This window comes from Nannobrachium achirus (genome assembly GCF_963921795.1).
Source record: "Nannobrachium achirus genome assembly, chromosome: 18".
Lineage (NCBI taxonomy): Eukaryota > Metazoa > Chordata > Actinopteri > Myctophiformes > Myctophidae > Nannobrachium > Nannobrachium achirus.
In genome coordinates, this window is record NC_137825.1 from 2,819,284 (window position 1) to 2,836,656 (window position 17,373).

At 45.4% G+C, this 17,373-nt stretch overlaps 1 protein-coding gene across 1 annotated transcript in view; it reads left to right on the plus strand.

Moving 5' to 3' along the window:
- The window catches only part of LOC308302658 (glutamate receptor ionotropic, delta-1-like), a gene marked incomplete at its 3' end in the record, with an annotated part of 243,505 nt that overhangs the window by 158,679 nt on the left and 67,453 nt on the right, over positions 1 to 17,373 (plus strand). The window contains exon 4 of the mRNA XM_080746942.1: positions 6,004 to 6,209. Within this exon, the coding sequence (XP_080603068.1) occupies positions 6,004 to 6,209 (206 nt within the window). The remainder of the gene's footprint in view (positions 1 to 6,003; positions 6,210 to 17,373) is intronic.

Genomic DNA, 17,373 nt, shown 5'->3' on the forward strand with positions numbered 1-17,373 from the left:
TAGTATCTTAATGACCCGTACTAGTCTTTTTTATCCAATGTTTTTGTATTTAAGTTCATAAAGTTAACATAAGAACATATACATGCATTTGAAATAGAATAAAAATTATACTTTTCAGGATTCCAATACAGCAAAAATAGCAATAAGGAGCTTGTAGATTGGCTATTTTAGCGGTTTGTGACCTCTGGAGTGAGTGTGTAATTCTGGAGTGAGTGTGTAATTATATTGGCCCTCTCCATCATCAAAGTTGCCCAGCCCTGGTGTAGACATATCAAGGTAGACGGCTCTGGGGCGTATGTGCCACGGGACTCTGGGACCAGTCGTTTTCGGTCGGTTCCCACTTCCACGTGCCTCACAGAAACCGGAAGCTGGTAGCCGCGCAACGAAACGTGCCAATAAAGCTTTGAATTGATAAGACGCGCTGTGATTGGCCAGTAGTCACTTTGACTGGCAGCATGGTCTCTGGCACCCCCGGATGTCCGGCCTCCAATTGTTGCACGACACGTCGCTCCAACGAACGGCAGCAGAGGAGGAGGTTAGAATAAACTTTAAAATCCTGCTAATTACATTTCAGGCCAGGATGAACCTTGCCCATATATATATTTCAGAACTCGTGTCTGATTACGTGCCCTCACGTTAACTGAGATCCGCTAACAAAGCACTCCTGGACCCTCCTACAGGTTAATATACTACCAAAGGACATACAGTACAAATGGCCTTTGCTTTTAGAGCCCCTACCCTTTGGAATGCCCTGCCCCTTGAGATCTGTCTCGCTGAGTCTGTCCCCCGCTTTAAATCTCTCCTTAAAACACATTCTTATAGACTAGCTTTTAATCCCAAATGTCCGTAACTTGTATGTATTTGTATCCTGCCACTAACTATGCAAGCTATGTATTTATTTCTATGCATTGTTTTTCTGCATTGCTTTTAACCATATAACCTTTTGTGTGTATGTTTTGTTCTGTGTCCCCTCTTGTAAAGCACTCTGTAACCTGGTTTTGAAAGGTGCTATAGAAATAAAGGTTTATTATTATTATCATTATTATTATCTTCCACCCAGGGCCAGTTTCCTATAGCCTGGCATAGCCAGACAACATCACACTGCGTGGATGTAGTCTGGTGCTCGTCGGTCTAAAGGACCAGAGAACCAAAGCACATGTTTTACATGTATGGGATGTACGGGTGGGATGCATGCAACAGCACATAGCAGCCCTCCTCTTGGGCTCAACTCTCTAAAGTCTGTCTCTGGCATGAACATATTGTGAGGCTGACACAGGCCCAACCTTAGCATCTCTATCTACGCGTTCTCCTTCCCTGTACCTGTATCTGAACTGCTGTGCTGCCTGTGGTGACTGGACCCCCTCAGCGGGATCACTAACAGGGGCAACACATTATATTTCTAGTGTAGCTTTATGTATTTATTTTAGATAAACACTCCAGGCTATACATAGGAAAATGTAAAAAGTCAATTGAGGTCAGTGGAGGACCGGTGCAAGCTTTAGGATTGGTGGAGCTTCACGTGACATTCTGGCTATCCAGCCTTTACATAGGCTTACAACCACACTTGCAATCTCCCAGAATTGCGTCTTTCTAGTTTATCCTTCTAGGGATTCACAAAGCCTGCCCGGGCTCCACTTGCTGTATGCCATATAGGGAAGAGCAACAGGCATTGGATTCACTGATTGACCGAACCGACCCAGAAAACTTACTTCACCGATTGGTCAAGATTTGTGAGGTGTTTTTGCCACCCATTATAAGTGGTAGCGCGCAAACAGAGGTATATTTACCGTTATAGAACCCAACAAAGAAAAAGAAAGAAGAAGAAGAAGAAGCAGCGTTCGTCTAGACCAATCTATCTTTGTCCGTTTTGGACGATGTTGCGATGGACGCTGCATTCGAAGGCAGCGCCGGAGGAGGGAGAAATCAACGACACGTATCACGTCAGCGTGGCGGTGGGCAGCGACATCTACTGCTTCGGAGGTCCTTATAAGGACGTGGTCCGCATCCAGGTGCACGTCTTCAACACGGTGTCGTTGCACTGGACCAAGCTGGCTCCTCCCCCTCCCCCGGCCGCCACGCCCAGGAGGAGAGGAGGCAGGCTGTGCTACCCGGAGGCCCAGGTTCCCTCCATGCGCTTCGGCCACACGGCCGTGCTGATCGGGGACTTCGTGTACCTCTGGGGCGGCTACTGGAACACCGACTTCTGCGACGTGCTCTACGCCTTCGACGTGGGCACGCACAGCTGGACCGAGCCCACCGTCTGTGGCCGAGTCCCGGCGGGGACGCGGAGCCACTCGGCCTGCGCGCTGGGCACCGTCATGTACGTCTACGGAGGCTTCAACTGGGACGGACGCACCGCCGACATCCACACGCTGGAGACCAACCCGCCCGAGCCCGAGCCCGAGGCCCCCACGGTCAAGCTCACCAGAGCGGAGGCGGCGGCCGCCGCCATCGCGGCGGCCTTGGCGCTGGCCAATAAGGACCCCGAGCCCATGGTGTGGTCCCTGGTGGCCACGGAGCCGGGCACGCCGCGGCCCGTCTCCTCCTGGCACTCCGCCACCTTCATCGGCGACAGGATGTTCGTGTTCGGCGGCCGCGGGCCGAGCCAGAACCAGGTGCGCGTGTTCGACCCGGAGGCGGCCTGCTGGCTGATGAGCGCGCCTCACGCCGACTTCCTCCCGCAGGGCCGCGCCACCGTGTTCGCCCACAACGGAGAGCTGTACGCCTTCGGCTCCACCCACCACATGGGCCAGAGCTTCCACCAGCTGTGGACCTTCAACCCTGAGATGCTGGCCTGGCGGAAGGCGGAGCCCCGGGGCCTGGCCCCGCCCCCCTCCTCTCTGAAGTCGCGCATGTGCTGCTGCGTGGCGGGGGAGCGCGTCGTGCTGTTCGGCGGCTACGAGGGCTACGCCACGCCCGTGGACCCCCTGCACGTCCTGGACCTGAGGCCCAGCCTCGGCACGCTCTGCAAGATGGCCGTGGTCCACTACGGCCTGGAGGGGGCGCTGTGGGAGCGGGCCGCCACCGCCTGAACACACTCCTTAAAGGGAAACTAGGAAACTTTGATGAGCCTATTTTTTTATATATACGTATATGAATATTTTAGCTGTCCTTTCCCTCTATCAGTCACTATATTATTGTGCTGGGGTGTTTCCTCGCAGAAAGACATCCCCCTGGCTGTATTGTGGTTCTGTTCCACTGTTTATGTTGACATTCATCCCTGGCAGGGAGGTTTTTGCCTGTAAGGGGAGGGGGGAGGGGGGAGGGGGGGAGCTCAGCCAGAGCTCTTCATTTCTCCCGTTGAACTCCAAAGGGGTTGTGCACTGAGGTAATTGCTTGGGCCATGAACGTGTCAAGTGCTCGTTAGTGATCTCTCTAATCAATGAAAGCGTCAAAGTCAACGACCTGTTTGATGCCTGTCATAGAGGGGAGGGCGGGAATGTTTTTTGTATAAACACAGCTTAAAGGAACTTTAAAGGAGTAGTTCACCCCCAAAATGACTTTTTCCTCTATTGTAATCAACAGAGAAAACGTGTTTCTGAAACTTTTAGATCACAAGGTGTCCCCTTAACCCCGACAGTGTACAAATGGAACCAGAGCCCCAGCTTTTTAGGAAATACCCGTTGGAACTGTCATCAGGAGAAGAACTAGGGGAAGCAAAAATTCTGTTTCATTCAAGTGTTTTTATTAACATATATTGTAACTGACCTCATGCTCATCATACGTCAGAGGGACATGGTTCTCTAAGAACGTAGTTTTATCAGGCATTGCAGCTATTTACATTGCAGCTATTTTGTCAGCTATTGTCAGAGAGTGACACCTGCACACAACCAAACATACAATGACTTGTCTTTTAGTTCTACTGGATCTCTGAGATCTCGCTATTTCGAGTCCCATCATTTCAACTAAGGGTTAGGTTTAGGCATAGTGGTTAACATTCACCAGGTTAGCATTCACCAGCATCAGCAGGTTAGCATTTGGCCAGGTTAGCATTCACCCGTGTCGAATATGAAACTCGACCCTTCCCTTCACTAGTCCCTCCCTAACACTTTAGTTTTTATTTCTTGGTCAAATTGTCAATATATACACGAGTCGTATCTTTAGTCACCATAGCGTTGTTTTCATTTTGTTTTACTTGGTTTTCGTCAGTGAAGAAAATCACACCTAGTGTGAAGTGAGCGATGGTAAATGGTAAATGGTGCATTTATATAGTGCTTTTATCCAAGGCGCTTTACATAGGTGCATTACATTCACCCATTCACGCATACATTCATACACCGGTTGCGGAGGAAACCATACAAGGCACCAACCTGCTCACCGGGAGCAATTAGGGGTTCAGAGTCTTGCTCAAGGACTCTTCCACATTAACTCAGGGGGAGCCCGGATTCGAACTGGGAACCCTTCGGGAATGTAAGCCAGGTTTCAGAGCCTATATTTGCCCGCAACCTTTTCGGGATTGGAAGTTTTGTACACCTGAGGTGAGGGGTGCTAATTATGCGTTAATTACTTGCGTCAGGAGAGCACCCAAGTATTGCGTTCGGCTGCGTATGTAGGCCTATGTAAAGGCAGGTAGCTGTGTGTGTTTTGTGCCCATACATGGAGATCCCTGATGTCATCCAATATTAAGCCAATCATGCACCAGCATTTCTGGCAACGTCATCATTAACAGCCAATAAGGGACCATTAATCGCCTTAATGGCGACGCCAGTGATGATGTCAGTGTACATACCTCTAGTATATATTAATGTGAACAGAACGTACACACCTCTAGTATATATTAATGTGAACAGAACGTACACACCTCTAGTATATATTAATGTGAACAGAACCTACATACCTCTAGTATATATATTAATGTGAACAGAACCTACATACCTCTAGTATATATTAATATGTGAACAGAATGTCTTCACACAGCCTGCCTGAGCTGGGGTTGCTATGGCGATCACATTCCCATATATGGCAGAGCGACAAGCATGTGCCTTCACGGATTGGCCAAGATTCACCGAACTGTACTATTTATAAGTGATAGCGCACGTATTACAAATCCACTCAGTTGCACCGTACTACTGGACAAAAAGCTTTCTGTTTTGGAAGATACTGTGATGGACAATGCCTTTGGACGGAGAGCCTACCACTCAGCCTTTGTGTTGGAGAAGTTCATGATTATCTATGGAGGATACGCCAAGCTGACTGAACTCACTAATGACATACAAGTTGGACACCAGCACAATGGTCTGGTCTTTAATTAACACCAGAGGAACTCCTCCACCTGCTTCATAATCATATGGTCACTCTGCCACCATCATCGGGACAAAGATCTTTGTATTTGGAGGCGACAGGGACCAGGTTGTACTACAACACCATCAGAGTGTTTGACACAGAGACCAAACCCTAAGGACGGGAGGGTAACTACAATGGAGAGCTGTGCATATTTGGTGGCGTCAACAGAGAGCAGACCTTCAATGATCTGTGGAGGTTCAGTCCAGAGACCTTCTGCTGGAAGAAGGTTGAGCCCAAGGGGAAAGGACCAGGTCCACTGTATGGTATGTGCTGTTGCATGATGGGGTGTCATCCTTTACAAACACAGAGGCTGACTCTCTTAGGTGTAGCTGGAGTTTATTCCAAGCTGTCGGTCCGTAGAAGCAGAAAGCTGCTTCACCATATTTTTTTATATGCCATTTTAGGCACACCGAGTAGGTCTGTACTAGAAGACCTGAGGGGTTGGTTTGGAACGTATCTAGGCAGGCAGTCATAGAGGTACGAAGGTGCCAGACCATTTAGAGCCATCTCAGTCTGGCTTCTCTGATAATGACAAAACAATTGCGATTATGTCAAATAATTGTGATCGGACCATCATGTACTAATCGTGACGGTCCTGTCTGTCTGTCTGTCTGTCTGTCTGTCTGTCTGTCTGTCTGTCTGTCTGTCTGTCTGTCTGTCTGTCTGTCTGTCTGCCTGCCTGTCTGTCTGCCTGTCTGTCTGTCTGTCTGTCTCCTGCAGACATCGGGGGTCTTGCGGGCTTCCTGGACAGCACCACCCGGCGGGGGGTGGATGTGTGCCTGCAGCGGGTGGAGCAGAACGTCAGCCAGGTGTTCAGCCAGATGTTCACCTCCATGAGGACCGAGGACCTCAACAAGTACCGCGACACGCTGCGCAGGGCCATGCTGCTGCTCAGCCCCCAGGGGGCGCACTCCTTCATCCAGCAGGTAGGTCTGTCTGTCTGTCTGTCTGTCTGTTCCTCTTAGCTGTAGCATAACCTCGCGTCACCGGTCTTTCCGCCTCGGAGGAAAGCCTGGTATTCGTTAACGACGGGCCGGTTGATCCGGTCTAGACCGGATGGCAGAAGACTAAAAGATGGATATAACAAAAAAAAAATCAAAATGTATTCAGAACTTCGCCGCATCAAGGGTGTTATTGGGTAGGTAGACCTACTAAACTGATGCGCAGGGAATTGTTTTGGGCTAAAACTATTTCCGGTTTGGTAGTTCCAGCCAAAGTGTAGTCCGTTTGGACTACAAAATAGTAGGACGCCATCCGCTCCCGACCGGATCAAAAGCCAGAAATTGTAAGCGATCCTAGGCTTGCTGTAGCATAACCACGCCCCCAGAACCAGGGTAGCATAACCACGCCCCCAGAACCAGGGTAGCATAACCACGCCCCCAGAACTACGGTAGAACGTTGAAGCGGCCTTATAGCCTGGTGGTCAAACCTGGGGGTGCAGTTAAAACGCTACTGCGCGTGTGCGTATGCTAATGCTAATGTTAATACTGCTGCGTACCCTAGTGCGTCTGCTCGGTGCCTCGCGACGCTCAAAACGTCCTCAGAATTGGCCTAACTTTTTAAGACAATTTCTGCTACTTCATACCGTCAGTCTTCTGGCTGCTTCGAACGCCACTGAGCAACTTTAATGCTGCACTGAAAGTCAGCTGATCTTTAGAAAATAATTATATTTTAAGTTTTTAACTACCCCACACCCTGACGAGCACTAAGAGTTGAGGCATTACATTTTGTATAACACGGTTCTATTGTGAAAAGAGCCGATCTACATGCTGACAACGCCTCTTGTGTAGATCTGCTATTTCCACAATTTCTGCCTCTTATATTTGACAATTTGACCAATGTTTAATCTGTCATTTTAGAGGTATTAAAAAGTCCTTAAATTGTCACTTTAGAATTGTGCAGATACCCTCTATACACTTAAACTTTATGTTGGTTTGTTTACTGTTGAGAGAGAAAACAATGTTGCACATTAAGTTCATCATCTGGGGACCCCCAAAATAATTTGACCCACAGATTGAGAACAACCGGAGTAAAGGTCTTAAATGAATCCCCAGAGCAGTTGTTCAACTCCACAGAGTGTGTATTGGAGGGTAATGTAATGAAACCTTGAGTCCTCTCTGCTTCAGTGGTGTTGATAATATAGCATTCTCAGATACCAAGTGCCCCCTTGTGGATAGAAGAGCATACTGTCAGATAATGATTACAGGTTCTATAACCAGGGACGTGCTGGGCCCCTGATTCAGCCCGGGAAAAAGAGTTGGAGAGGCCCTCATTGCGCGCTATAGAGAGAGATCTCTCTCTATAGCGCTGCTGCTGCTACTCAAAGATTTGCCATTTCAGATCATGACAAGTGACAAGCCAGTGGGCCAATTACATTATTTGAGTTATATTTCGTCGTTGTCGTGTGGAAACCTTGTATGTCTAAAACCGTTTGTTTTGTATTTATCATTTTAAAAAATTATTTAAACTAGTGAAAACAGCCTATCTACAAGGTTGTGTGCTTGTAGATCTGCTGTTTTCACTACTTTTGTGCAACGCCCTTGTATGATGAAGCAGGGCTTTGCTTTGCGAAAAAATGTACAAATTCACCGACAGTGACGATTTACTTGGTTGGCCGCCCAGGCCCCAAAATGGAACGAAGGCCAGCATTTTATTTTTGATTTTTTTCCTAATGGCCGGCCTGGAACGTCCGGGAATGAACCGGCCGTTCGGGAGTTGTCCCGCTTTTCCCAATTGATTGATTGAAGACTTTATTGTCAGTTTGCATAGGAAAAGGTACAGTTTCATGACGGTACAGTTCACTGGTACAAGGTATACTAAAAGGAGATCCATGAAAAGACTAAGCTTATTTCCATAGGAAACCATTTAAGTATCTCATATAACATTCCCCAGATGGCCAGCACGTCCCTGTCTATAACTACTCCCAGACGTGGAGAAGTAACTGAGTACATTTACTCCAAGTACTACTTAGAGCAGTGGATCTCAGGTCAAAGGTCTTCCAGTGATGTGGCCCCCTCATTGGTTGTGGCCCTAAGCGGCCGCTTATGTTGCTTATGCCTGGAGCCGTCCCTGCGTTTACTACCGCAACTTTTACCAACAACATAAATGATAACTACACAACTACACAATCCATAAATTGTATAAGTTAGCGTACAGTTCTCACCACCAACAAGCAGAGTATGAACATGATTAGTGCCAAAATGTGTCAGAACTTTGGCTAGTTAGCTAATGAATGGAAAAGAAGCATAATTATTGATCTGAGAATTGGACAAACAAGTTGTATTTGATTGCTCAATATGCAGTAGGCTATAGGCTACTGTATGTTATATACTAGACGTAGACCCAGTATTGTACCCGAACGCGTTCAAAGAACGATCGTTCATGAACACTTTCATATTTTGGGCGAACGTGAACTGAACGTAATTGTTTTCGCTTGATGAACAATATTGTCGAACGCGGTCATTCTGGCGCCCGTGAATGGCGTTCGTCGGCGTTCGTCGGCCGTTCATGCGGCGGTCCGCGCCTCCGAGGTTGTTTGTCCTCTCGTCTCTCTTTTCATTCACATGCTCCAATAGCACACACTGCACGCAGCTCCTCGTGAACGTTGATATGCGGTGCTGTCTGCACTCTGCAGCTGCACTGTGAATCTCCTCCTCGTTACGTGTCTCGCAAGCCTGACTATACTTTGTCCTATGTGTGTTGCATGGCGAAAATAGCTGATCTGCAAGCTCACAACGCGTCGCATCCACGAGACAACGTGAGCTTGTAGATCAGCTATTTTAACCAACGCGGAAACCTGCGAGGTTTAAGTCTGCCTTCAGCCCTTCACAATAAGTGTGCAGGAAAACTGGGCACTGGGCAGTGGGCACATAAATATTGTGGGCACCTCAATGTTAAGTTGGATGAAATTATTGCTGTGTGTGGTTCTATATGGGCTGTGTCAATAATTTTGACAAATAATAACATGCAGCAACGTCTAAACGTAGACCCCCCGTTATCCGGATACACATAAGTAAACTTGTGTGAAAGTCCTTTTGTTAAGTCCTTTTGTAAATTACCAAAGGACCCCCAAACTGATGATCAGTTTGGGGGTCCTTTGGTAATTTGTTTCTATTTGTGTCGTTGGTACACTCAGAGTTACCTTCATGTAACCCTGGACATCCCTTGACCTCTGGACCATAGACTATATTAGGACAGGCTCATTGTGTGTTTCTCTGCTAATAATTTATATGACCGTGGCCAAAATAACGTTTAACCCATTCTGGACCTGTACACATTAACACTGCCTTTGACAGTCCTCACCGTCATTTAAAGGGTTAATATCATGGTGCTGTTAAAAGTATTATTACTTACTGTACGTCGCTCCGGTCCAGCCCACATCGGTAATGTCCGCAATTTGTTTACAACGCACGTTGGGCGTGCACGCGAAGTGAAACTCCTCCATAGTAAATCCATTGAGAGGCCCATAAAGAGACTTCATTTACTCAAAAAAAGACCTTTTAATCCCAAAGCTGGCATGTTTACAGCACAAACTAGGCTCGGATGGCAGCTACCATGACACACTGTCACATGACACACGTCATGTGACTAGATGACGTAAATGTTGAAGTTAAGTGATAATCCATCTGCGCAAAAACATAAAAAATAATAGTGGCGGCCTACGGAGGAATTGGCGTGCCACCAAGGCACCAAGCATCCCTTCAAAGTAAGAGGCAGCAGAAGTGTTAAAGTGTACCTCAGGCCAGAAACACATTTTTGTGTATTACAGTATGTACAGTATGTACAGTATATGTAGTACAGACATTTAAAAATATATATTTTAAGTTTTATTTTAAATTTTCTTCTATGAAAGCCAAAGGTGTAAGCTATCAAATAGTTTTGTCATTTTGTTTCTAACTGCAACAGAGGCCGAGTTATACGTTTTCCAGAAAAAACAGTGGATCATTTTCAAACGGACTTAAGCCTAAATGGGGGGATAACACTGGACTCAGGGGAGGCCTTAGCTATGTTTCACCAGTTTCAATTGAAACGGGCCTCAGCCACCAAGGGGCCTCCAAGAGCTAGCCAGCAAGCCTTGTTCAACTTGCAACACACTTAGAACACTTTTTAATAATCATATATATAATCATATATAATCATACTATACTAATATAACGCCATTTAGGTCAATGCTATAACATTTTGTAGTGATATAAAAATAATATATAAATAGCAGCCAGTCATTGACTATAGGTCAACTTCTGTGTTCGATTGTTGCGCGGCTACTGTGGCCTCGGGGCGCTGGCGGCGGCGCGGGGGGGGCTCATCAATAGCTCTTGAAACGGGCCTCCAGATTACTAAGGCCGCCCCTGACTGGACAATAGAGCATATTCACCTGGCGGCCATGTTTGAAATTTGCATTGAACACTGCACCTACACAGGGTGGCCACTAAGGTGGCAACTCACTGAAAACTGCACCTAAGGGTGGCCATTAGGATGGCAACTCATACTCTACAGCACCTGGTAGAAACCAATGGCTGAGCTCACGCACATATTTTGTACAGTGTATGTTTGATGCTGGAGCGTTCGAGACACTAATACTGTATCAGTTTCACTTTGAAACAAACTTAATTACGGTTAATTAGTGTTATTCAGCAAGCTGCCGCTGTTATTAGCATCCAGAAGCACAGTCTGTAATTATAAATAATATCCACGCGTCTCAGAGCTGGCAATTAACAGAATGGAGAATTATCCTCAATTATTCTGAGGCGTGAAACGAGCTAGAGAGGGAGAGAGAGAGAGAGAGAGGGAGGGAGAGAGAGAGAGAGAGAGAGAGAGAGAGAGAGAGAGAGAGAGAGAGAGAGAGAGAGAGAGAGAGAGAGAGAGAGAGAGAGAGAGAGAGAGAGAGAGAGAGAGAGAGAGAGAGAGAGAATATTAAAACAGTTCAAATGTAAACATAGGGGCAGAAAAAACATGATAATAATATTATATATTATTATAATAAATAATATAATCACACATTTAAAAAGTGCTCAGAAGGTGAATTCATTAAAAGACAAAGTTATTGAGAAACAGTTTTAAGTCTTTAATCATTTGATAATATTTGGAATTTATTTGGACACTTGAAAAAATATTATTTAGTGTAATTTTAAACTTGAAGTACAAAGTTATTTTCAGTCAGTTCTAACCAAAATGGCTGTTATCTCAACGTTTTCCTCGAAACATAATCACTAAAATATCGTCACTGTCGGGCAGAAACCTCGTATCTCCTCATGTCTTTTGCCCCGCTTCATCATACAAGACTGTTGCACAAAACTAGTGAAAACAGCCGATCTACAAGCACACAACGCGTCGCGATGCGAGGCATTGTGTGCTTGTAGATCTGCTATTTTCACTAGTTTTTAGTACATTTTATAGATGATAAATACAAAACGAACGGTTTTGGACATACAAGGTTTCCACCCGACAACGACGATATGCTATAAATATAAGGTGCTGGGAGTGAAAATTATAATGTAGGGGTGCCTCGGATTAAAAATGGGTGTCCTGAGACCAAAAAGGTTTGGGAACCCCTGGTCTAAGGGGTGAAGCATTAGTGCTTGTAGATCTGCTGCTTCTCATGCATGTGGTTGTAGATCAGGGGTTAAAGACACAATGAAATGACTATTTTGGGTATTTTATTTTGAAGTTTCAGTTTGAAAAGGAAGCCTGTGTGTTTCTGAACCAATCCGAGGGGACCAGCCCTTCAGGCGATGGGATTGAAAATCTGAGTAATGGGAGTAATGGGAGCCAGCAATGGGAAACAAACAGGTGAATGTATTCAAAGGTTAATTTATATTCAAAAAGTCTATCTATGTCATCACGTTTTGAATTTCTGTTCACAGGAAGTAATTAAGAATGGCCTATTTAGGGACCTTTGATATAAATATACACACAAATTGTTTATTTTCTATTTTTTTGGCATCTAGTGTTAGGTATGGCCATATTAGCACTACATATATGCTCTAAAAGTGTGAAAAACATGGTTTTTATTTCACCCTGTCTTTAATGTAGGCCTATCTGTCACTTATACACTACACCTGTACAGATAAAGTACTGACCATGGAAGCTCTGGTGTGTGTGTGTGTGTGTGTGTGTGTGTGTGTGTGTGTGTGTGTGTGTGTGTGTGTGTGTGTGTGTGTGTGTGTGTGTGTGTGTGTGTGTGTGTGTGTGTGTGTGTGTGTGTGTGTGTGTGTGTGCGCGTGCGTGCGTGCGTGCGTGCGTGTGCATGTGTGTGCATGTGTGTGTGCATGTATACCTATTCCAAATGCCTATAATTAAGACTCTGCATGCTGAATCAGTCCTGCTGTGAAATGTGGCAGTGATCCATAATGGTGCTGTGTGTGTGTGCGTGCGTGCGTGCGTGCGTGCGTGCGTGCGTGCGTGCGTGCGTGCGTACGAGCGTGCGTGCGTGCGTGTGTGCGTGTGTGCCTGTGTGTGTGAGACAGAACAGATTATATGGACAGTAAGACAGTGTCAGTAAGACAAATTGTGTTAGGGGGCACGCTGTGGGTGCTGGGGGCGTGTTCCTCCCTCCGCGTCATCAGCGCCCACACCCGGCGAAGGGCCTTTCTGTGTGGAGTTTGCATGTTCTCCCCATGTCTCCTAGGGTTGATACCCTCACAAAAACACGCAGTAATCCTGGTCTCAATAATGCCTTCCCCTGGCCAGCCGGGGCTCCTGATGGAGGGGAAAGGAACTGGTTGGAATAACGTGTTCCTTCCACGCGCTACGTCCATCCTGGGGAAAAGAGTGTTCAGGTGAAAAGAAACAACTTGGACATGCATTGAAGGAAGCATGAGGTCAGTCCGTTGTCTCCCCAGGCGCGGCAGAGGGAGAGCAGAGCCCAGGATTACATATATAGGCAATTGCCACTGGGTGAAAAATGGGTTGCAAAATCGCGGGATAAAAATTATATAAAAAAAAAAAAGACAAATTGTGTTTGTGGTACGTGCGTCCGTCCGTGTGTGTGTTTGTAATTATTGATCCTCTGACTCCGGTGGGATCTGTGATGTCATAATGTCAGCTATGTGATGTCATAATCCTCCACTTTAGTTGCAGACAACTTTAGTTTTTCATATTTTAGATTGTAATTAGAGAAAAGAAAAGACGAGTGTTAAAATGTTTTCATTTACAGTTTACAGTTTACAGTTTAGGCATTTGGCAGACGCTTTTAATCCAAAGCGACTTACAATAAGCAGATAATACATTACTATAATAACAAGATAACATGTCAGAACATCAACAACAATACAACAAATGCATATGAATTTCAATCTAAAAACAATAAAATCAGTAAAAAGAAAAAGAAGAACAAAAATGTTGACTAGCTTTACTTGGTTCTATCGTTCAGCGATTTCTTTATTACAATTTACAGTAACACTACCAGCCCCCATAAGTCACACCTGCCCATGAAAAATTGTGTTGCATCTTGGGTAGACGGTGCATCAAAAGGTAGATGGTGATCTACCAGTAGATCACCAAGTGTGTGCAGGTAGACCACATGACATGCCTCTAAAAATATATCATTAAAATATAAAAATATATATATGTCAATATGACATCAAGAAGGGCCTGTCAGCTCCCTTCATGGCTTCTAAAGTAGGCAAACCTCCAATGCAATGCTTTGTTCAAGAGTCAGTAGCATTACAAAGAACCCCAAAACCTACCACTTCCATACAGAATGGGATGAAGACTTTTCCCACAGTATTTCCCATTTATTTCTCCCTTACAGTAAGTGTGTTTGTCTAAAATGTAACACCAGTGCTGCTATTCCAAAGCCTCCCTCAGGCCCTCAGCTAAAACATTTTGGATGCTAGTCATTTTAAAAGTAGATCTCACGTCAAAAAAGTGTGGGCATCCCTGATTTAAACCAATCGGATTCCAATCTGGGTGTGGCACAGATCTGATTCAGACTGGATTTGGCTCCCAGTGTAAATCCGGCCTTATCGTGGAGCGTCGTCCTGGGCGTTTTAGGGAAGGGAGAAGAGTCTGGGACGCGTGGAGCGTCGTCCTGAGCGTTTTAGGGAAGGGAGAAGAGTCTGGGACGCGTGGAGCGTCGTCCGGGGTGTTTTAGGGAAGGGAGAAGAGTCTGGGACGCGTGGAGCGTCGTCCAGGGTGTTTTAGGGAAGGGAGAAGATTCTGGGACGCGTGGAGCGTCGTCCGGGGTGTTTTAGGGAAGGGAGAAGAGTCTGGGACGCGTGGAGCGTCGTCCAGGGTGTTTTAGGGAAGGGAGAAGAGTCTGGGATGCGTGGAGCGTCGTCCAGGGTGTTTTAGGGAAGGGAGAAGAGTCTGGGACGCGTGGAGCGTAAAACCCGTTCAGCTGGGTGCTATCATGTGGTTAAGTTAACAATAGAGTTAATTGTACTGCTGCAGGTTTTTCAAATGCAATGCATTGTGGGATAGAGATTATAGCGAGCACAATGGAGCCTTTGTTCCAGTTAATTACATTGTTGTTGTAAAACAATGGAGCGTGCACGCACACACACATGCACACGCACACACACACACGCACACACACATGCACACGCACACACACACACACACACACACGCACGCACGCACGCACGCACGCACGCACACACACACACACACACACACACACACACACACACGCACACGCACACGTGCACACGCACAGGCACACGCACGCACACACACACGTAAGCACACACACATTCACACATGCACACACACACACACACACACACACACACATACACGCACACACACACACACACACACACACACACACACACACACACACATACATTCACACACACACACACACACACACACACACACACACACAGGAACACACTCAGACGCACGCACACACGCATGCGCGCACATTACATTGTTGTTGTAAAACAATAGATTACAGCATCTGTTGTTGTGTGAACGCTTCAGTGCAGTGATCTTCTCCTATCATATTCCCATCATGACAGAATCATTGTTTTTAAATCAACTTAAACATCTTTTTAAAAGAACAGGCTCGATGCACAGCAGCCATTTTAGGCTACTGTACATAATGGTAGGGCGGCATGGCTCAGGGGTAGAGAAACCGTTATTAGAGCACAAAGGGTTACCGAAGGGTTCCCAGTTCAAATCCGGGCTCCCCCTGAGTTAATGTCGAAGGGTCCTTGGGCAAGACTCTGAACCCCTAGTTGCTCCCGGTGAGCAGGTTGGTGCCTTGCATGGTTTCCTCCGCCACCGGTGTATGAATGTGTGCGTGAATGGGTGAATGTAATGCACAATCTATGTAAAGCGCCTTGGATAAAAGCGCTATATAAACCCATTTAGGCCTGAACACATTATGACGCAATATTTTATGCTTTAAATATAAAAAAGATAGCAGATATACAAGCTCACAGCGCGGCACCGAGTGCCGCGCTGTGAACTTGTAGATCTGCTATATTTGAAAAAGTCGTGAAAATGTGTGCAAATCTTTGAATATATGTATTTATAAAGCGAACGTTTGTAACTCAAATTTTGCTTCTGGGTGGTCCCTGGAACTAGATATTTTGAAATGGGGGTCCGTGGCCAAATAAATATCATTTTAGGGGTTCACATGAAAAGGTTTGAGCACCACTGACATAGTAGTCTCTCAAGAACAGACTAACTGAGCTCCAGTTGAAGTGAAAAGGACCTTTTCTTTGACGATGGCTGGCCAGATTGCTGACATAGAAACATAGGTTTTTTCCAGAAATCTTAGAAGGATTCAAAAGACACTTATAGAATGGGGTCAAAATTCAAATTTTCAAGATTTTTCAAAAATAGCAGATCTACAAGCTCACAGCGCGGCACTCGGTGCCGCGCGCTTGTATATCTGCTATTTTTTTATATTTAAAGCATAAAATATTGCGTCATAATGTGTTCAGGCCTAAATGGGTAAATGCACCATTTACCATTTATTTTACCATTTTGGAGAGAGTTGGGACTCTTCTCACTTCCTCCACATGTTGTTTTGAGTGGGAAAGGCTCCATATTTCTATATTTCTACGTGTTATTAGTTCAGATAGATAGGGTACCTTTATTATCCCAAGGGGGAAAATCAGTTGCCCTAAAAATCAGTTCGACTAAGGGTTAGGGTTAGGTTTTAAAGGGATATTTCACTTTCAATTTTTTTTTTGGTAATTTTATCATCTAATCAGGCTTTTATGAATACCCTGAACAGTTTTTAATTAGCTTGATTGCATATTTAGATATTTGATGTAAATGTTAGTTTTTTCCATAACTTTTTTCATTTATTTTTAATTAAAAAAAATGTATTTCATTTTTTCCATTTTCCCAAATAATTATTAAAAATAAATGAAAAAAAGTTATGGAAAAAACACGGCCTGCTCACGTATTAGGAGGGTATTATGAGTCACCCGAAAAAATAATGGGTGTTTTTAATGAATCTGTCATGGTTAAAATGAAGTTTGAAGTTACAATGGGTTTGTATGTGGAGAGAGGCCCTTCCACTGCTCCCTGTTGAAAGTGGAATATCCCTTTAAGGTTAGGTTTAGGCATAGTTTTACTGAGGTTATAGGGGTAGGTTTATGGTTAGGTTTAGGTTTAGTTATCATTAGGGATGGGTATGGAGAACCGGTTCTTGTTGAGAACCGGTTCTTGTTGAGAACCGGTTCCCCGGTGGATCCATTCCTTGGAATCGTTAGCCAAAGTCCTTAACGATTCCGCTATCGATGCCAGCATATGCGCGATGACAAGCCAGTGTTTCTCAACCTCTTTTCTGTATGGGCACACTTTTCATGTCCCAATAAATATCGTCACTGTCGGGAAGAAACCTTGTATCTCCAAGTTTCAAATGTGTATGTTTCTTCGCAAAGCAAAGCCCTGCTTCATCATACAAGGCTGTCGCACAAAAGGTATTGAAAACAGCAGATCTACACGCACACAACGCCTCGCATCGCGAGGCGTTGTGTGCTTGTAGATCGGCTGTTTTCACTAGTTTGAATCATTTTCAAAATTATAAATACAATACTGGCTTTCAAGCAGGTTCAACGGGCACACTTGACCCTTCTCAGGGGCACACCAAAGGTCCCCAGGACCAGTGGTTGAGAAACACTG